The sequence below is a fragment of the Taudactylus pleione genome, unplaced genomic scaffold (assembly GCF_031769625.1).
Source record: "Taudactylus pleione unplaced genomic scaffold, aTauple2 ptg000478l, whole genome shotgun sequence".
NCBI lineage: Eukaryota > Metazoa > Chordata > Amphibia > Anura > Myobatrachidae > Taudactylus > Taudactylus pleione.
Genome location: NW_028284880.1, coordinates 22053 through 42379, shown reverse-complemented (window position 1 = coordinate 42379; position 20327 = coordinate 22053). Strand labels below are relative to the sequence as shown.

The window sequence follows — 20327 nt, the reverse complement described above, 5'->3', positions numbered from 1 at the left end:
CTATAGGCATGTCGCACATCATTTTGACCAGCAGAAGATGCTTGTGCAGTCTATTCACATCACTTTGCAATTGACGAGAATTTTAAAGGAAAGAGTTGGACAAAAAGACCGAGACGCACGGTGCTCGCTCGTCGTGTAACGCGACTTGTAGAGCACGAAGGATAGATGTAGGTGGACAAATCTGTATAGCGCCAGGTCTGGCTGTGTGTACGGGCGAATCGCCAATCGCCCGTATACTTGCTGCAGGGACCGGTCAGTGACTGCCATCTCAACTGGGCGACACCTTTAATGCCCGCCCAGTTGTGATGTCAACGCAGACACATCGGTCGAAAGATTGGCAAGTGTGTATGCACACAACACTGAGAATGAGTGACATATACACTGGTATAATTTATAGTGTTGTTTAAAGCAATAAACTAACCATGAATTCAGCTAGTTAGTACAAGACTCGGGCGTAGACAACAGGAAGCAATGTATAAAATGATAGGTAACCAGCTCCCATAGCCCGGCACAATATCTTTCTGTGTCACTGGGATTTATCTGACTATACCTAAATGGTCCTACAAGAAATCCTGCAAAGAGAGCGGTGGATAGGGGTCCTTCCCGGGTGCTCTGTGAGGGCTCTGACTGGATGGGCTGGAGGCTGCAGACAACTGGGTGAGAGGAGAGGTAGAGAAACCAGTCTGAGAATGACAGAAGATGGAAATGGAAAACGTCACGAGATTCTTTAAGTAGAAACGGTGGAGAGAGTTTAAAATGACAGCAAAGCAGAAGAACAAAGTCAGATCTAAGTAACACTATTCTTCCATCCCACTCACATACAGCATTCCTACTCACTCCATTCCACTAACTCTCCGTAACACTATTAATCCATCCCGCCCACATACAGGATTCCTACTCACTCCATTCCACTAACTCTCAGTAACACTATTCTTCCATCCCGCCTACATACAGCATTCCTACTCACTCCATTCCACTAACTCTCCGTAACACTATTCTTCCATCCCACCCACATACAGTATTCCTACTCACTCCATTCCACTAACTCTCCGTAACACTATTAATCCATCCCGCCCACATACAGGATTCCTACTCACTCCATTCCACTAACTCTCAGTAACACTATTCTTCCATCCCGCCTACATACAGCATTCCTACTCACTCCATTCCACTAACTCTCAGTAACACTATTCTTCCATCCCACCCACATACAGCATTCCTACTCACTCCATTCCACTAACTCTCCGTAACACTATTCTTCCATCCCGCCTACATACAGCATTCCTACTCACTCCATTCCACTAACTCTCCGTAACACTATTCTTCCATCCCACCCACATACAGTATTCCTACTCACTCCATTCCACTAACTCTCAGTAACACTATTCTTCCATCCCGCCCACATACAGCATTCCTACTCACTCCATTCCACTAACTCTCCGTAACACTATTCTTCCATCCCACTCACATACAGCATTCCTGCTCACTCCATTCCACTAACTCTCAGTAACACTGTTCTTCCATCCCACCCACATACAGTATTCCTACTCACTCCATTCCACTAACTCTCCGTAACACTATTCTTCCATCCCGCCCACATACAGCATTCCTACTCACTCTATTCCACTAACTCTCAGTAACACTATTCTTCCATCCCGCCCACATACAGCATTCCTACTCACTCTATTCCACTAACTCTCAGTAACACTATTCTTCCATCCCACCCACATACAGCATTCCTACTCACTCCATTCCACTAACTCTCAGTAACACTATTCTTCCATCCCACCCACATACAGCATTCCTACTCACTCCATTCCACTAACTCTCCGTAACACTATTCTTCCATCCCACCCACATACAGCATTCCTACTCACTCCATTCTACTAACTCTCAGTAACACTATTCTTCCATCCCGCCCACATACAGCATTCCTACTCACTCCATTCCACTAACTCTCTGTAACACTATTCTTCCATCCCGCCCACATACAGCATTCCTACTCACTCCATTCCACTAACTCTCCGTAACACTATTCTTCCATCCCGCCCACATACAGCATTCCTACTCACTCCATTCCACTAACTCTCAGTAACACTATTCTTCCATCCCACCTCACTCCATTCCACTAACTCTCAATAACACTATTCTTCCATCCCGCCCACATACAGCATTCCTACTCACTCCATTCCGCTAACTCTCAGTAACACTACTCTTCCATCCCGCCCACATAGAGTATTCCTACTCACTCCATTCCACTAACTCTCCGTAACACTATTCTACCGTCCCGCCCACATACAGCATTCCTACTCACTCCATTCCGCTAACTCTCAGTAACACTATTCTTCCATCCCGCCCACATACAGCATTCCTACTCACTCCATTCCACTAACTCTCAGTAACACTATTCTTCCATCCCGCCCACATACAGCATTCCCACTCACTCCATTCCACTAACTCTCAGTAACACTATTCTTCCAGCCCACTCACATACAGCATTCCTACTCACTCCATTCCACTAACTCTCCGTAACACTATTCTTCCATCCCACTCACATACAGCATTCCTACTCACTCCATTCCACTAACTCTCCGTACCACTATTCTTCCATCCCGCCCACATACAGCATTCCTACTCACTCCATTCCGCTAACTCTCAGTAACACTATTCTTCCATTCCACCCACATACAGCATTCCTACTCACTCCATTCCGCTAACTCTCAGTACCACTATTCTTCCATTCCACCCACATACAGCATTCCTACTCACTCCATTCCACTAACTCTCAGTAACACTATTCTTCCATCCCGCCTACATACAGCATTCCTACTCACTCCATTCCACTAACTCTCAGTAACACTACTTCCATCCCGCCCACATACAGCATTCCTGCTCACTCCATTCCACTAACTCTCCGTAACACTATTCTTCCATTCCACCCACATACAGGATTCCTACTCACTCCATTCCACTAACTCTCCGCAACACTATTCTTCCATCCCACCCACATACAGCATTCCTACTCACTCCATTCCACTAACTCTCAGTAACACTACTTCCATCCCGCCCACATACAGCATTCCTGCTCACTCCATTCCACTAACTCTCCGTAACACTATTCTTCCATTCCACCCACATACAGGATTCCTACTCACTCCATTCCACTAACTCTCCGTAACACTATTCTTCCATCCCGCCCACATACAGCATTCCTACTCACTCCATTCCACTAACTCTCCTTAACACTATTCTTCCATCCCGCCCACATACAGCATTCCCACTCACTCCATTCCACTAACTCTCAGTAACACTATTCTTCCATCCCACCCACATACAGCATTCCTACTCACTCCATTCCACTAACTCTCAGTAACACTATTCTTCCATCCCGCCTACATACAGCATTCCTTCTCACTCCATTCCACTAACTCTCCGAAACACTATTCTTCCATCCCGCCCACATACAGCATTCCTACTCACTCCATTCCACTAACTCTCAGTAACACTATTCTTCCATCCCACCCACATACAGCATTCCTACTCACTCCATTCCACTAACTCTCAATAACACTATTCTTCCATCCCGCCCACATACAACATTCCTACTCACTCCATTCCACTAACTCTCAATAACACTATTCTTCCATCCCGCCCACATACAGCATTCCTACTCACTCTATTCCACTAACTCTCCGTAACACTATTCTTCCATCCCGCCCACATACAGCATTCCTACTCACTCCATTCCACTAACTCTCAGTAACACTATTCTTCCATCCCGCCTCACTCCATTCCACTAACTCTCAGTAACACTATTCTTCCATCCCGCCCACATACAGCATTCCTACTCTCCATTTCGCTAACTCTCAGTAACGTGCTGCGTTGATGCGATCAGTGTCTCTAAAGTCCCCCAATCAGCCTTTCTGCAGAATAAACCAATATACAGCAGGGTGCACAGTGCAACAGTGAGGTCATTGGTAGGGGGAGGGACACACTGCATACTCATGAATAAGGGATCTCACACAAATGGCTGCCAGAACTATGTCCACTTGTCTATTGTATGAGCACATGCAATCCTTTGTCAATCAGCTTGATTAAAGTGTGCACCTATCCTCAATACAAGGGTGCTGCAAAAAAATAAGTAAAAAAAAATAAAAAAATCACAAAAAGTTGGAGGAATCAGTCATCTCCGCCCAACCTCTGCTGAAAGGCGCTGACAACCGGATGGCGGCAAAGGCGAGAAAAAAAAGTTTAAAAAAAAAAAGGCTGTAGTTTCGGTGGTGCACTAAAAAGTGGACATTAGTCATTAATAGTTTTATTGCCAAAGAACCAAACACAGATACTCCAATTATTTAAAAGCAAGCTACAATAGTGAAGTAAATTATATACAGTGCCACTGCTTAAAAAAAGAAATCAGAGAAAAATAGAAGATATATCCGAGACCAGTAAAGACTAAGCCACCAGCGCTCTGACAGCTATTTCTGCCTCTCCAGCACCTGCGACATTCATGTTTTGAGAGCCCCAGGGACCAAGAAGTGTAGCAGATAGGAGACTGGGACAGCGTACAGGGACAGACCGACAGCGCTAATGTGAGTCCCTATACTATCATACACAGCAGTACACCACCGGACAAACAGACAGCACACACAAGGAAAAAAAGGAATTAGCAACACCTAACACAGTTTACAGACCCGTTAATGGTATACGCACAGTTACAGTGGTATATAAAATCACACTATTTGTGTAAGTACATACTGTCTGTGCCTGATGTAAATGAAACCTCGCCATTACTCTGAAGCCCCTGTATAGCTACAGAGAAATACAAAGGAAGGTAACACATCCTCCCTTATGCAGCCTTACTATAGAGGCTGGAGTTCAGGGCTGGAAATGAAGAGGTTTGTTCATTGATGAGGGTGCACAAAGCAGAGAGCACATGAAAGCCACTGGCACACGATTAGACTGCTCCCTGTCTTGGCTGCATTGGACGATGGGCGAGAAGCCAGCAACAACTGGGATATACAATAAATGTCTGAACGAGGGATTTGTATAGAGAGAAGCATCAAGCTAAATACACAGTAGATCCAGTGTCAGAGCTCCCAGGGTGCTGACTCCATTCACAGCAGCAGCTGACAGACGCAGGACACCCCCCCCTCCCCATCACCGCACTACAACAGCACAGGATGATAATGTATGTGATGCGGTGAGCTGGTACAAATCACATTCTCTATGTACGGGAGTGAGAATGAGCAGGAAGGGAATGGTATAGGGAGTGCTCTTAGTAACAGCACAGATAAAACACCGCTTAACGCAGGGATTCACTCGGTCCTCAAGACACCCACTAGCAGTCCAGGCTTTAAGGATATCCATGCTTGTGGATAGATGGTATAACCAACTGACGGAGGTACAAATAAAGCCCCCTATGCTTAAGTGTGGATATTCTGAAAAGCTGGACTGTCAGGGTGCCTTGAGGACAGTTTGGGAGCCACTGGCTTAACCTAATAATATGTGAAGACATTCACATCACTGCTGGCTGTATGCCCCACTGGACGGCCTTCTAAAGCTCAGTTGGGGAACTACAAATTTCAGGAAGGCTTCTCAAGCAGCTACCAGTCATCCTAAGGCCTAAATTAATACAAAAAATAAAAAAAAACGATAAAAAAGTTCCAATATTTGTTTGTACATTTAAAATGATAGTTACCGTGCACCGGTCACAGCCAGGCAATGAAGAGAACCAACACGCATGATAATATGGGCAATGAATTCACTGCAAGCCAGGGGCATCATTGGGGCACGCCAGGCGCAATATTCATGGGGCACTGGTTCCTGGAGAAGTGGATGCTGCCACTGTGTATAGGTGACAAGTGCACATACCTGCTGGACAGCCATGTATTCAGTTTCCTTATCAGGCTCAGAGATCCCATCACTCAGGGGAGTATTGTGTGCACTGAAAAGCATTGATCCGTGTCAGAACACAGATCAATAGTCACTGAATTACACCAGGCTCACAGATGTCACCGCTCCTGTGCCCACACGTGTTCACAGACCAACATACTGTACTCAAAGCTGGTGGGTGATTCTCGTTCCAGGATACACACTCTTGTTCTACAATACTGGTCATGCCTGCAGTCCTCCTGCCCCCCTCCCCCAATATATCCTATTCTGCGGATATTAAACACTTCATAGGGACCCACACAGGTCATCCTAATGGAAGGCCCGCTGCTGTAACACTTACCTGTGCTCCTGATACAGGGCCGAAAGGATTAGGTGGTCTCATAACAGGCTGGTTATAGATTAATGCTTGCTGTGGTATTACCGGTACAGGTCCCATCTGAGGAGGCTACAGGCATGTACAGATAATACAAAAAGTAAAAGAGAAGACTTTTAGACCACAAATATCCATATGTAACACACAGACCCCTCCCTAATAATGTGTATAAGCATATTTACCTCACACCAAGGCACTACCTAATGTAGGCGCACATAAGCTTATTGCAGTTGGTCCCTTTAATTTTTTAAACACCAGAGACAGACATAATGTTGGCCACTAGAGGCACTGAGACACGTCAGGTCATAAAGAAGTAATATGGAAGATCCCACGTATTAAAATAATAATGCGGAGAATGGAGATTCCTTTTGGAATGTGACCATATTTTACAAAAAATATATATATATTTACGCAATTTCTCCACAGCCGGAGCAATAGGTGTGGCTGCATGCGGCCTTTCCTTCTGGGGCTCCAGCAATGGAATGCTGCGTGGCAATTTATAATGGCAGTGAAGGGTGAGCGGGAGTGAGCAGGAGGTTCTCCAACACTGGTTTTTGGATGGGAGGAGGCCTGTGGCAGATACTCGGCCTTGGCTAGGGAGCATTATTTAAAATAGGTTCTACATGAAACCCTAAAAACATCAATCCACAGTAATTGTGACAACTAACCCTCATAAGCACAGGGCATAAGGGCAGCACAGGGTGTAATGGTTAGCATTACTGCCTCACAGCACTGAGGTCATGGGTTCGATCCCACCACGGCCCTAACTGTGTGGAGTTTGTATATTCTCCCTGTGCTTGCGTGGGTTTCCTCCGAGTACTCCAGTTCCTCCCACACTCCAAATATACTGGTAGGTTAATTGGCTCCCAACACAAATTAACCCTAGTGTGTATGTGTGTGAGCATGTGGTAGGGATTATAGATTGTAAGCTCCACTGGGCAGGGACTGATGTGAATGGTAAGATATTCTATGTAAAGCGCTGCGGAATATGTTTGCGCTATATAAACTGGTAATAAATAAATAAGCACAAATCACATAAAAGTCATTATTAGTCATTATTTGTGCTGAAATACTGCACAAAGTATTATTGTATATTATTGGTTTTTATGCTCCAAATCTGTACCACAAGCACATACAGCAACGTACATTAATATACACACTCTCTATTCATACATGACTACGTTCAGTGCAGGTTACTGCAGCTGACAAACAGAAAAAGCTCAGGGGCACAGCTAATGTAAAACAATAACCCCATCCAGTACACGAAGAATCAATGTACCCCAGGAATCAATGTATTAAAGTGGCCAATTGTCATTATGGTTTGGGTTCCTCTAAATCTAAGGTAATGTCAGTGCATCTGCAGTTTGTATGAATTTTCAGAAGAACCATAGTAAGCAAATAATGTATTTCTCTTTAATAGTGTGTTTGGGCCAACTCACCCCCACCAGCTTTGCCTGCAGAGTGACAGGTATATGACCAGGTGACACCATATAGTACCCATACAATTGGGTGTAACATACTAAACTCTACTTACCATTCCGAACGCAGAGATCCCTGTGGGCGTTGTAGCTGGATATGCCATTATCGGTGGAGTCTGTTACAATGAACACAGGACAGATTGTAAGACAGTGGGGACCACACTAGTGTATAAACATGCTGTATGGCTTTACGCTACATCGGCTTACTGTGGCCATGCAGTCTGGCAAGTGTGGCTGTGATTCAAAGCAACAAAGCAATGATTTCCATGGATAGCCCCGGAGAGGCTGCTATCCAGTGACCGGCGTGAGCAGAGTCGGCTAGTAAATTATAAAGCGGTCATCTTTGATCTGAGTGGCAGGAATAACGTGTAGTTTTAAGTCGGTCCAAAAAGCATGGGGCTCAATCAGCCATCGGTGGCAGGCAGAAAAAGCTGCATTAGAGGTTTACAGGACGAGCGGTAAGCTGGCACTTCCCACAAGCCACTTGTCCCTGCTGGCGTGTGTGTGAAAACGTGTATTGCTGGAGGAGGTCAGGTTGGCGGCATTGTACAGATGCGATAGGTCACTCAGTGTATGGCACCGCTGCAGCCATCAAACCGATGCCACCGATCGACAGCAACTTTGACCGATAGATTTAAAAAAGGGGATACAAATCTAAATTAGCATTAATTCCTATTGCCTGGGGAGTTAGGATTTAGGCACGAAGGGGGGAGACTTCAGTTTAGGCACTAACGGGAAGGGCTAGGCTACAAAAAGGGAGGGTTATGGTTCTGGGGGGGGGGGGTAAGTATACTTACACGACCCCTGTCGGGATACAAACCATCGGGATGCCGCTGTCTGTATTCTGACAGGAGGCAACCCGACAGCCGGCATTACATACCGATTCCCATCAGAACTCCAACTCATGAGATTAGTTAATACTTAACTACAATAAGGGTAGCTGTATTTGACAAAATAATGGTGATCAGGAGAGATTCTGCAGACAGACGACATGACGTGTGCAGGAGGTGGGGGAATCTGAGTCGTAGGTGCAGATCACCCGTCACGGTGGGGAAAAGACAGCTGTCACATTAAGGGGTCTATTTACTAAACAGTATTAGGAGACAGAGTGAAAAGTGATAAGGTGCCAGCCAATCAGCTCCCAACTGTCATTTTTCAAACACAGCCTGTGAGATGGCAGTTAGGAGCTGATTGGCTGGCACCTTATCACTTTTCACTTCTAACACTGCTTAGTAAATAGACCCCTAAATCATCTGCCGCAACTGGACACGAAAACATCAGGGACAATGTGCAACATGCTGGGACTTGTAGCTCCCCTACAGCTGGCAAGCAGCAAGTTAACAATCCCTGGTGTAACGTGAAAAAGGCTCCATCATATACATAAAACAATATACTGTAGACATGCGTATTCTGAAACTACTTTAACATCTTTTCACATCTGAGGTAACTCCGTATACTCTGTTCTAAGAAACTGACCACCTTGAGGCGCTGCTGTATCCATCATTTCTCCTGCGTCAGTTTGACAAGGATCTAAAACAATAATACTCTGAGCTTTATATAGTGGAAGGAGCAGGGTCCTCCAGCAGCACAGTCTGTGGCCTCCTGCTGCCTCCATTCCCCTCCTCACATCATGTCACTGCCCCTGTCACATACAGCCCTGTCCTTACTAACACATCCCTCATCTCCTGATATACTCTGTGCTGCTGGGGATCCTGCTCCTTCCACTATATAACTCTCGGTCTGTGGCTTCCTGCCACCTCCGTTCTCCCATCCTCACATCAAAGCGCTATTTGCGACACATGCAGCCATGTCCTCAATCAAACAAGTGGACGGAATCACTGCCTAAGGGGACAATTCTTAAATTCTCTCTCCAATTAGCTTCTATCATTTTTCTACTACAGTTTAGAAAATAAGCCCCGAGCGAAGCCTCCTTTTCCTGCACCTGTGGGATAAACATCACCTGCTGTGATATTCCAATGCCCTGATTGGCCACAGGTTGTTCTATCCCCACCCACTTCAAAAGTACGCCCACGGGCATGCAGGACGCCAAAATGATACTAAATAATAACCTGCCGCTTGTCAAACCCACCGATAAAGATAAAACTTTCCAATGAGAATAGAATGTGTGTAACAGTAGGTGGTCATGCAGAAACAAATTCTGATTGCAGCCGAGAGAACCTTCTCCGACACACCGAGGCAAAGGACTCCCAAAAGTCACACCACCACTCTCAGTAGTCAGCGTTACACCCAAAGCTCGGAGAAGCGAGAGAAATCAGGCGCCAGCGCGTCATGCTATTAGTGAAGGAAGGAAATGCAGGGCACACAGGGCGCAGCGGGGAGAGTTCAATCAATCAGGGGATTAGTGCCAGGAGCGCGCTGGCTCACACTGCAGCAGAGGTTAAACGCATGCTCGGTAGTAACAAAAAGAAAGGCTTTAGTCTTATTTGAACTTACGTATGGTGGGAATTGCATGCCATTCTGTTTTATTGGTTCATCGGGACGAACAGTTGTGCAATGCAATAACACAAGATTAGAACACAAACTTACAGCAATAGACACATTTACATCTCACAGACACGCTCCCAGCAATAAGAACGGGGCGACCGAATGAAAAGAACGTGACCCCTTTTTCTTATCAGTGCTTTAGGCGCATGCCAGCATGGGGATGGGAGACTGGCAATAACTGGGGAAAAAAAAAAAAAACTGGTTCTAGAGGTTGGGCTACTAAGACTGTGACTGCTTACATCGACGGTGCCAAAGAGAGAATGGACCCAACGAGACTCAACTGCAGCCTGTAAACCGTCACACAGCCCCAGCAGCCAATTGGGATGACTGGTGCTCCTAGGGTTATCATGCACAAAGTTCTAACGTCATCAATCATCTATAGACGTGTCTTCATACACCGCGTGTCTATACGCCCTAAGGCACGAGATGCCCGGCGCGACAAAAGCTCTGAGACGAGTAGTGAACGGTATTCTTTTTTATTTTGCATCATATATGCATCGCAGAATCTGCAAAATGCCGCTGGTAGTATACTAAAGACTGCAGGCTGCGACATTAACCACACTGGTTTCACACATGTACAAAGACGCAGATGAAAACGCGGCGGGACGAAGTGAGGAAAAGCTGCGTCCGCTCGTACCAGAACCCTTTTCTGCACAACTTGGGACTCGGTGGCACACAGTGTAATCTAGCAATGCGGTTCTGCCTCTCCAGGTTTTAATTAACGCTAAGACGAACATTTTTTGAGCGAGAAAAACATTCTGCGCAGCTGAGTCGCCCGGGAACTGGTACGTACAGAGGGGCTATTTGATGTGATTGAAGCCACAGTGTAAAAGGACACATCTGTAGATTACCAGCACACACAGATTATTATTATTTCTGTAAATACAGTATAACTATATTGGGCATCTTGTAACAAGTTCTGGGGCATTTGTGGATCCACCATAGCTCTCAATGAGAATAGTCCGCCCCGTAACAGAAAAAAAAAAATCCATCAAATAATTGGGAGTTGAATTCAGCAAAGAATCTGGGTCCAGCATTAAGTTAGTAAAAGTAGCAGCTCTACCTCAAAATGTAAAGTCATCATACTTTGAAATGTTGACAGGCAATTATTGCTGTTTAGCCAGACTCATTCCAATATCTGAGAGCACCCCCATCATCCCTATCCAGTAAGGATCAGGAACGGGTACTGACTACTGATGACTGACGTGCGTTTGGTCACCACCTGGCATGAAACACTCTGCCCCTCAGCCCTTCGACGATGATGGGCATCTTAACATAGCCAGACAGCAAGCCTGTCCTGTCCCATGAGGTGGTAACATCTCAGGCAGTACCTTTCTGGGGAGGGTGGGGGGAGCAGATATGGAGGTTCTCATCTCTCTTCCTCCACCTCACCCGGCAGGCACCACGTCAGTGAGAGTCCCAATCACCTCCGCTTCCTCCTGAGGACTGGCACTCCCAAATACCTTTACCCCAGCTGCCAGTGAAACCTCTGCCAATGCAATGCCTGCAGGTGACCCGCGTCACGCGGGACTCTCCCCCCCCCCCCCAGCAGTCCATACTGCATGAGTGCTGGCGAGAGGGAGGTGAATGGGTCTGAGGCCACAATTGCACCCCAGCCAAAAGTCTGAAATCCTGTACTAGCGGTCTTGCATATCCGCTTGTATCAAACCTATAATCCAAACGCTTTATCCCAAATAAAATTAACTTAACGCTAAAAATAATAATCCTGCTCACTACACATAAATTGCTTCTTACCAGAGTGGCCGGGTTCCAGGTTGTGGTGGGCGCCGTTTTCGGCTGCCAATTGGTCCCTCCTGTTAGTTTCTTCTCCCCGGGCTGACTCCAATGAACGTCACTAAAATAAACGTTACCGACTGTTAAAGTATTAATAATCCAAAAACAAAAATCACATTTCTTTTTTTAGAATCTCGCTTTAGAGCAGGTGCAGTTATACGCCGCACTTACAGTATCTCAGGACTGGCTGGTTATTGTTCGCGGCCCCACGGGGCTGTGTACAAAAATTAGCAAGTATGGGGCAAGATCGTGCTGCGAGGGGGGGGCGAGAAGAAGAGGTGCTATTGCCAGCGTTTCCGCGCCAATTAACCCACACTGCGGCTAATTGAATTGACCCCTTAAATTAAACCAATTTACAATGATCACACGGAACGAGATTTGACTTAAATAATATTCTCAACAATTCCACACGTGATAGGACATATGGGGGGAAAGGAATACTCCACAGGCAATACGGGGGTCCAGCACTGGGGGGTGTGCATTAGGGAACCGAGAACACTCACTTCTTTGCTGTGCCATTGCCAATGCCCAGATCTAGGAGAAATGGAGAGATGAATGAGTACCGCGTGGCACACCTGGGGAGGAGACAATGGTACGGGTCTCTGGTTATACTCACTGCCCACAAGGTTGGCCAGAGAGGAGTCCAGGTCGTCAGACACCAGCTTGTTCGGTGGGTGGTTGGATGAAAGAAGACTCTGATTGTGAGACGCTACAGTCGGCTTGAGGAGTCCGCCCATGTCTTCAAAACCTTATAAGAAAACAAGAATCTGACTTCATAACCAATTATAAAATCTGCATACTGTAACAGGGCATCAGCTCTAATACATGCTCAACAACACAACTACTTCAGAAGTCACAATCTGAATATACCATGTCCCATACGTTGTGTATTACCAACACAGCCTATGGCGGAGAGGAAATCAATGGCGGCTGTAAAGGCCAAAAGAACATTTATAACATACTCTCCTTAAAGTACTCAGGGAATGAATAGAATGTGATTTTAATGACCATTAAGGCTGCAGATATAACACACACAACAATAAGTCATTGAGAAGGTCGGTAAGGTGCCCTCTGAAGCCAAACTAGTTCCACTCATTCCAACCACCTGTTATTAGCACTTCACGGACTGATTACCCATCGAACCGCGCGGTCCAGTTAGGAACACATTCATCAGCAAATCAGCTATAAAAAGGTCCCTCTCCCTCTGTCTTGTGCGTCCTGCTATAAAGCAGTAGGAACCATTGAGATAAGCTGGTGGAGTTGACAGGAGATCCTGTGACAATGAGCTCATGAGATTACCCAGGCAGAATGTACTGTAAGCCGTAGACTCATGGAATATAGAACTACTATCACAATATAGATCTCAGCGACAGAGACATTAACAGTTACTAAACAGCAATTAGTGACCGAGGCAACAGTTACTGTACAGCCCTCCGTGACAGAGTGCTCATTATTACAGTACAGCCCTCCATGACAGATCATTTTTACAGTACAGCCCTCCGTGACAGATCGGTCATTATTACAGTACAGCCCTCAGTGACAGAGGTGTCATTATTACAGTACAACCCTCAGTGACAGAGGGGTCAATATTACAGTACAGTCCTCAGTGACAGAGGGGTCATTATTACAGCACAGCCCTCCGTGACAGAGGGGTCATTATTACAGCACAGCCCTCCGTGACAGAGGGGTCATTATTACAGTACAGCCCTCAGTGAGAGAGATAATTATTACAGCACAGCCCTCCGTGACAGAGGGGTCAATATTACAGCACAGTCCTCAGTGACAGAGAGGTCATTATTACAGTACAACCCTCAGTGACAGAGGGGTCAATATTACAGTACAGTCCTCAGTGACAGAGGGGTCATTATTACAGCACAGCCCTCCGTGACAGAGGGGTCATTATTACAGCACAGCCCTCCGTGACAGAGGGGTCATTATTACAGTACAGCCCTCAGTGACAGAGGGGTCAATATTACAGTACAGTCCTCAGTGAGAGAGATAATTATTACAGCACAGCCCTCCGTGACAGAGGGGTCAATATTACAGCACAGTCCTCAGTGACAGAGAGGTCATTATTACAGTACAGCCCTCAGTGACAGAGGGGTCATTATTACAGCACAGCCCTCCGTGACAGAGGGGTCATTATTACAGCACAGCCCTCAGTGACAGAGGGGTCATTATTACAGCACAGCCCTCCGTGACAGAGATAATTATTACAGCACAGCCCTCCGTGACAGAGGTGTCATTATTACAGTACAACCCTCAGTGACAGAGGGGTCAATATTACAGTACAGTCCTCCGTGACAGAGGGGTCATTATTACAGCACAGCCCTCCGTGACAGAGGGGTCATTATTACAGCACAGCCCTCCGTGACAGAGATAATTATTACAGCACAGCCCTCCGTGACAGAGGTGTGATTATTACAGTACAGCTTTCCGTGACAGAGGGGTCATTATTACAGCACAGCCATCCGCGACAGAGGGGTCATTATTACAGCACAGCCCTCCGTGACAGAGATAAGTATTACAGCACAGCCCTCAGTGACAGAGAGGTCATTATTACAGTACAGTCCTCAGTGACAACGATAAGGAGAGTTATGGTAAAACTTACCTTTGTTAACTCTTTCTTAGAAGTCCATAGGGTCCACAGGGGAGACAATGGGGTGTAGGTGGGACTTGGGAGGACCGGACACCAACAGCAAAGCTTTTCAATCGCAGGATGCTACGATCCTTCCCCCTATACCCCAGATCCTGGGGGCAACTCAGTTTTGTTAACAAGCCCAAGGCAGGAGCAGTAGAGGAGAGAAGGAAGACTGGTACACTGAAGAATCGCACTCTCACACAGAGAAGGATACAAGTGACCAAGAGAAGAAACCATAGAAGCCAGGTGTGTCAGGGTGGGTGCCCTGTGGACCCTATGGACTTTGAAGAAGAAAAGGAGAGTTATGGTAAAACTTACCTTTGTTAACTTTCTTCGGTGTCCATAGGGCTACACAGGGGAGACAATGGGGATGTCATAAAGCAGTTGTTTAAGGGCGGGGACGCTTCTGAGCTGAGAGGAGTTCCCTGTGCCCTAAGGAAGCATCCTGAGAGGCAAATGTATCAAAGGCATAAAACCTTAGAAAGGTGTTGACAGAAGACCACGTAGCCGTGTTGTATAGTTGTTCAGCAGAGGCGCCACACCGGGCTGCCCACGAGGGACCCACAGAGCGAGTAGAATGAGCAGTTACTGTAGCTGGCACAGGAAGGCCAGTCTGGCTTTAAGCCTGTGAGATAGTCATGTGAATCCATATGGCCAGAGTCTGTTTATTAGCTGGCCATCCCTTCTTATAGAATCCATATAAGATGAAGATGGAGTCTGATTTATTGACGGAACTAGTACAGTTCACATAGATCTTCAGAGCACGGACCACATCCAAGGAGGCCTGACCTGCCGAGAGGTATGGTGATTGAAAGGCCGGAACCACGGTTTCCTCATTAATGTTGGAACGAGAAACCACTTTGAGAGGGAAGCCCAGACGCATTCTAAGAACAGCCCTGTCCTGATGAAAGATTTAAAAGGGGGAGGGACATGAAAGCGCCCCTAAATCCGATACCCTACGGGCAGACGCCATAGCCAGAATAAACGGAGTCCACGGAGAAACCGGAGGGACAAAGGGAGGTTGTATACGTATAACACCCTGTAGGAAGGTGTGAACATCCGGTAGAGGAGCAATTTTGCACTGGAATCAGATGGACATAGCAGATTTGTGCACTTTCAGAGATGCTAGGCCAAGATCCAATCCAGCCTGAAGAAAGGCAAGTATTCTAGAAACCTTAAAAACTTGAGGGTCATAGTTTCTAGGGGTACACCACTGAAAACATTTATGCCATACCCGGTAATAAATCCTGGCAGAGGTCGGTTTACGAGCTCTGATCATGGTCTGCACCACAGAGCTAGAAAATCTCTTAGACCTTAGAAGGGATGTCTCACGAGCCAAGCCGTTAAAGAGAGCCAAGCCGTTAAAGACAGGCGGGCCAGGTCTGGATCTAGACAGGGACCCGAGGCAACAGGTCTGGTCGTAGAGGAAGTTGAAGAGGAACGTCTATGGAGAGACTTTGAAGGTCGGAGTACCAATGACGTCTGGGCCAAGCCGGAGCTACCAACAGGACTGTGCCCCCTTCCTGTTTGAACATCCGAGGATGAAGGGATATTGGACGTAAGAGATACGCCAAATAGAAGGTCCACCTCACAAATAATGCGTCCACAAAGGCCGTGTTGGGGTCCCTTGTCCTGGCCCCATACACTGGAAGCTTGTGGTTGTTTCTTGAGGCCATGAGATCTACATCTGGTAGATCCAAGTTGTCCACCAGAAGCTGAAAGACTTCTGGATGTAGAGACCACACTCCTGCATGCACGTCCATGCTTCCTAATCGAGAATTCCTGGGATGAATACTGCGGAGATGGCTGGGAGATGGCATTCGGTCCATGTGAGAATGCGGGACACTTCTGCCATTGCTGCCCAACTTCGAGTGCCTCCTTGGTGATTGCGGTAGGCCACTGCTGTGGTGTTGTTGGATTGTACTTGTACTGGCCTGCTCTGAAGGATATCCTGAGCCAGAGTGAGAGCTATATAGATGGCTTGGAGTTCTAGGTTGACGACTGGTAAGACTGCCTTGGTTGGAGTCCAGCGGCCCTGGAAGAAGGGCTGGCCGGTCACCGCGACCCACCCGCGGAGGCTTGCGTCCGTGGTTAGGAGTACCCAGTCTGGGATCCAAAAGGGGCATCCCTTGTTCAAGTGGGACATCTGTAGCCACCAGGCCAGGGACAGGAGAACCTCCGGGGAGAGGCTCACGTACATGTAAGTAAGCAGTCCTGAATGTCCAGGGAAACCATAAAATCTCCAGGCTCCATAGCTAGGATAATAGAACAGAGAGTTTCCATACGAAACTTGGGCACCCTGATGAACTTGTTCAGAGATCTGAGATTGAGGATAGGCCGAAGAGACCCATCGGGCTTCTGAACTAAGAAAAGGGTCGAATAATAGCCCTTGCCCCGTTGTGAGGAGGGGACCCGAATTATTACTCCTGAATTCAGTAAGGACTGAATGGCTTTTGCGGAGCAGCAGGGCCTTTGGTTGAGTCCGATGGAGGTCCTGTGCAAAAGAACTGTTGGGAGGGGGTGTCGCCTTAGGAAGGAGAGGCCATATCCGTGGGCGACCGCTTCTCTTACCCAAGCATTTGACGTGGTCTAATGCCAAACCTGGGCGAATTAAAGAAGTCTGCCCGCCCAGTCAGGCTGCAGGCTTGTCCGTAGACTTGGCTGGTGGATGTCTAGTAAGGCCTGTTTGGCTGTAGGCTTAGAGGTCTTGGCTGACGTCTGGTGCCATGGAAAAGACTGACCTTTGGCTTTTCCTGGATGGCGAAAGGACCGAAAGGATGATGTCCAAGGCTCTGTATTATATGCAGAGGAAATCAGTCTTGTTAGCCACCATGGTAGTCACAATTTTATCTAGCTCTGGACTAAATAGGATGCCCCCCAAAAAGGGAAGAGATTCCAGAGCCAGAATCTGAATCTGCTTTCCATGAATGGAGCCAAACAATACGACGGGGGGCCACTACCGAAGTGGCAGATATCATCGTATCCATAGCTGCCTCACATAAGTAGGAGGCTGCATCCCTAATGTGAGATACATAGGAGAGTTGTTCCCGTGAAGCCATTAGAGAGAAGTGTTTCTTCTAGGGCTTCTGCCAACTCTAAATGGCTTTAGCCACTCATGCCGAAGCCCTAGCAGGACGAGTAATATCGCCTGTAAGAGTAAATAGATTTATGACAAGCTTCTATACGTCCATCTGTAGTCTCCTTCAAGGAGGTAGCAATGTGAACGGGTAACGTGGCATTTTTAACCAAACTAGTTATATGAGAATTCACCGCTGGGGGAACTTCACATTTAGTGCAATCAATAGCTGGAATAGGGTAAAAGGAACTAAATCGTTTTGGGATTTGAAACCTTTTACCAGGCATGATTGATCCATGCTTCACTTATGTGATCAGATAGCTGGTCTGATTGAGGGAAATCTGGTAAAATTACCTTTTGTCATTTAAAAAGTGCATTATTTTTCTTAGGAACGGGTTCATCCTCCTCAATTTGTAAAATGAATTTTACAGCGTTAACCAGAGCAGGTATATCTAGCTTAGAGGGTGGCTCCTCTCCCAGATGATATGTCAGAATCAGATAAATGAGTGGACTGGGAGGAATACAGAGCCCGTTTAGAGGGTTTGGTAGGTACAGGCTTTTCCTTGTGTAGCAGTTGCTGCTAGGCTGTAGAAGTAGTAGCCAAACTCTGTACTGAAGTAGATAGTATATCTACCCATGGGGGAAGCAAAGGATTTGCAGGGAGTACCCTGCTGTGGCAGAGGGAGAGACACCGGGACTGAAAGACCAGGGGCTGAGGGACCAGGGGCTGGGAAGCATTTAGTGCAAAGCCCATCCTGAATAAAGTCTCCTTGGGTCAAACCCGCTGAGCAGACTTTAGAGGACAACAGAATAGGGGCAGGATCCTGAGGCTGTTTATTATTCTTTCCTCTGCCAGCCATAGTAATGGTACAGTGCAGGAAACACGTTGCAGTATGTGAAATATGGCACAATGTAGTGTGCAAATGCGCTATATATGACCCAATATCATATGAAACAGCGCTATATATGGCACGATGTAGTATGCAACAGTGTTAAAAATGACAGCATGCAGTATGTAACGCCGCTATATGTATGGCACAAGATAATGTGCAACAAATATTATATACAGTCAGGTCCATAAATATTGGGACATTGACTGAATTTTCAGATTTTGGCCTCTATTCACCACCACAATGGTTTTGAAATGAAACAAACAAGATGTGCTTTAACTGCAGACTTTCAGATTTAATTTGAGGGTAATTACATCCAAATCAGGTGAACGGTGTAGGAACTACAACGGTTTCTATATGTGCCTCCCACTTTTTAAGGGGCCAAAAGTAATGGGACTATCAACTCAAAAGCTATTTCATGGACAGTTGTGGGCTATTCCCTCGTTATTTCATTATCAATTAAGCAGGTAAAAGGTCTGGAGTTGATTCTAGGTGTGACATTTGCATTTGGAATCAGTTGCTGTCAACTCTCAATATGAGATCCAAAGAGCTGTCACTATCAGTGAAGCAAGCCATCATTAGGCTGAAAAATCAAAACAAACCCATCAGAGAGATATCAAAAACATTAGGTGTGGCCAAATCAACAGTTTGGAACATTCTTAAAAAGAAAGAACACACCAGAGAGCTCAGCAACACCAAAAGACCCGGAAGACCATGGAAAACAACTGTGGTGGATGGCAGAAGAATTATTTCCCTGGTGAAGAAAAACCCCTTCACAACAGTTGGCCAAATCAAGAACACTCTCCAGGAGGTAGATGTATATGTGTCAAAGTCAACAATCAAGAGAAGACTTCACAAGAGTGAATATAGAGGGTTCACCACAAGATGCAAACCATTGGTGAGCCACAAAAACAGGAAGACCAGATTAGAGTTTGCCAAACAACATCTAAAAAAGCCATTACAGTTCTGGAACAACATCCTATGGACAGATGAGACAAAGATCAACTTGTACCAGAGTGATGGGAAGAGAAGAGAAGGAAAGGAACTGCTCATGATCCAAAACATACCACCTCATCAGTGAAGCATGGTGGTGGTAGTGTCATGGCGTGGGCATGTATGGCTGCCAATGGAACTGGTTCCCTTGTATTTATTGATGATGTGACTGCTGACAAAAGCAGCAGAATGAATTCTGAAGTGTTTCGGGCAATATTATATGCTCATATTCAGTCAAATGCTTCAGAACTCATTGGACGGCGCTTCACAGTGCAGATGGACAATGACCCGAAGCATACTGCGAAAAGCAACCAAAGAGTTTTGTAAGGCTAAAAAGTGGAATGTTATGCAATGGCCAAGTCAATCCCCTGACCTGAATCCGATTGAGCATGCATTTCACTTGATGAAGACAAAATTGAAGGGAAAATGCCCCAAGAACAAGCAGGAACTGAAGACATTTGCAGTAGAGGCCTGGCAGAGCATCACCAGGGATGAAACCCAGTGTCTGGTGATGTCTATGTGTTCCAGACTTCAGGCTGTAATTGTCTGCAAAGGATTTGCAACAAAGTATTAAAAAGTGAAAGTTAGATTTAGGATTGTTTAGTTTGTCCCATTACTTTTGGCCCCTTAAAAAGTGGGGACGGACATATAGAAACCGTTGTAATTCCTACACCGTTCACCTGAT

The 20327-nt window shown here is 46.2% G+C and overlaps 1 protein-coding gene across 1 annotated transcript in view; it reads right to left on the bottom strand.

The window, feature by feature from the left end:
* Positions 1 to 20327, bottom strand: part of LOC148503011 (phosphatidylinositol-binding clathrin assembly protein-like) — a gene marked incomplete at its 5' end in the record, with an annotated part of 36177 nt that overhangs the window by 2714 nt on the left and 13136 nt on the right. The window contains 6 exons of the mRNA XM_088449017.1: positions 6233 to 6337; positions 7800 to 7859; positions 10198 to 10221; positions 12004 to 12103; positions 12546 to 12576; positions 12659 to 12790. Coding sequence (XP_088305143.1) covers positions 6233 to 6337; positions 7800 to 7859; positions 10198 to 10221; positions 12004 to 12103; positions 12546 to 12576; positions 12659 to 12790 — 452 coding nt within the window. The remainder of the gene's footprint in view (positions 1 to 6232; positions 6338 to 7799; positions 7860 to 10197; positions 10222 to 12003; positions 12104 to 12545; positions 12577 to 12658; positions 12791 to 20327) is intronic.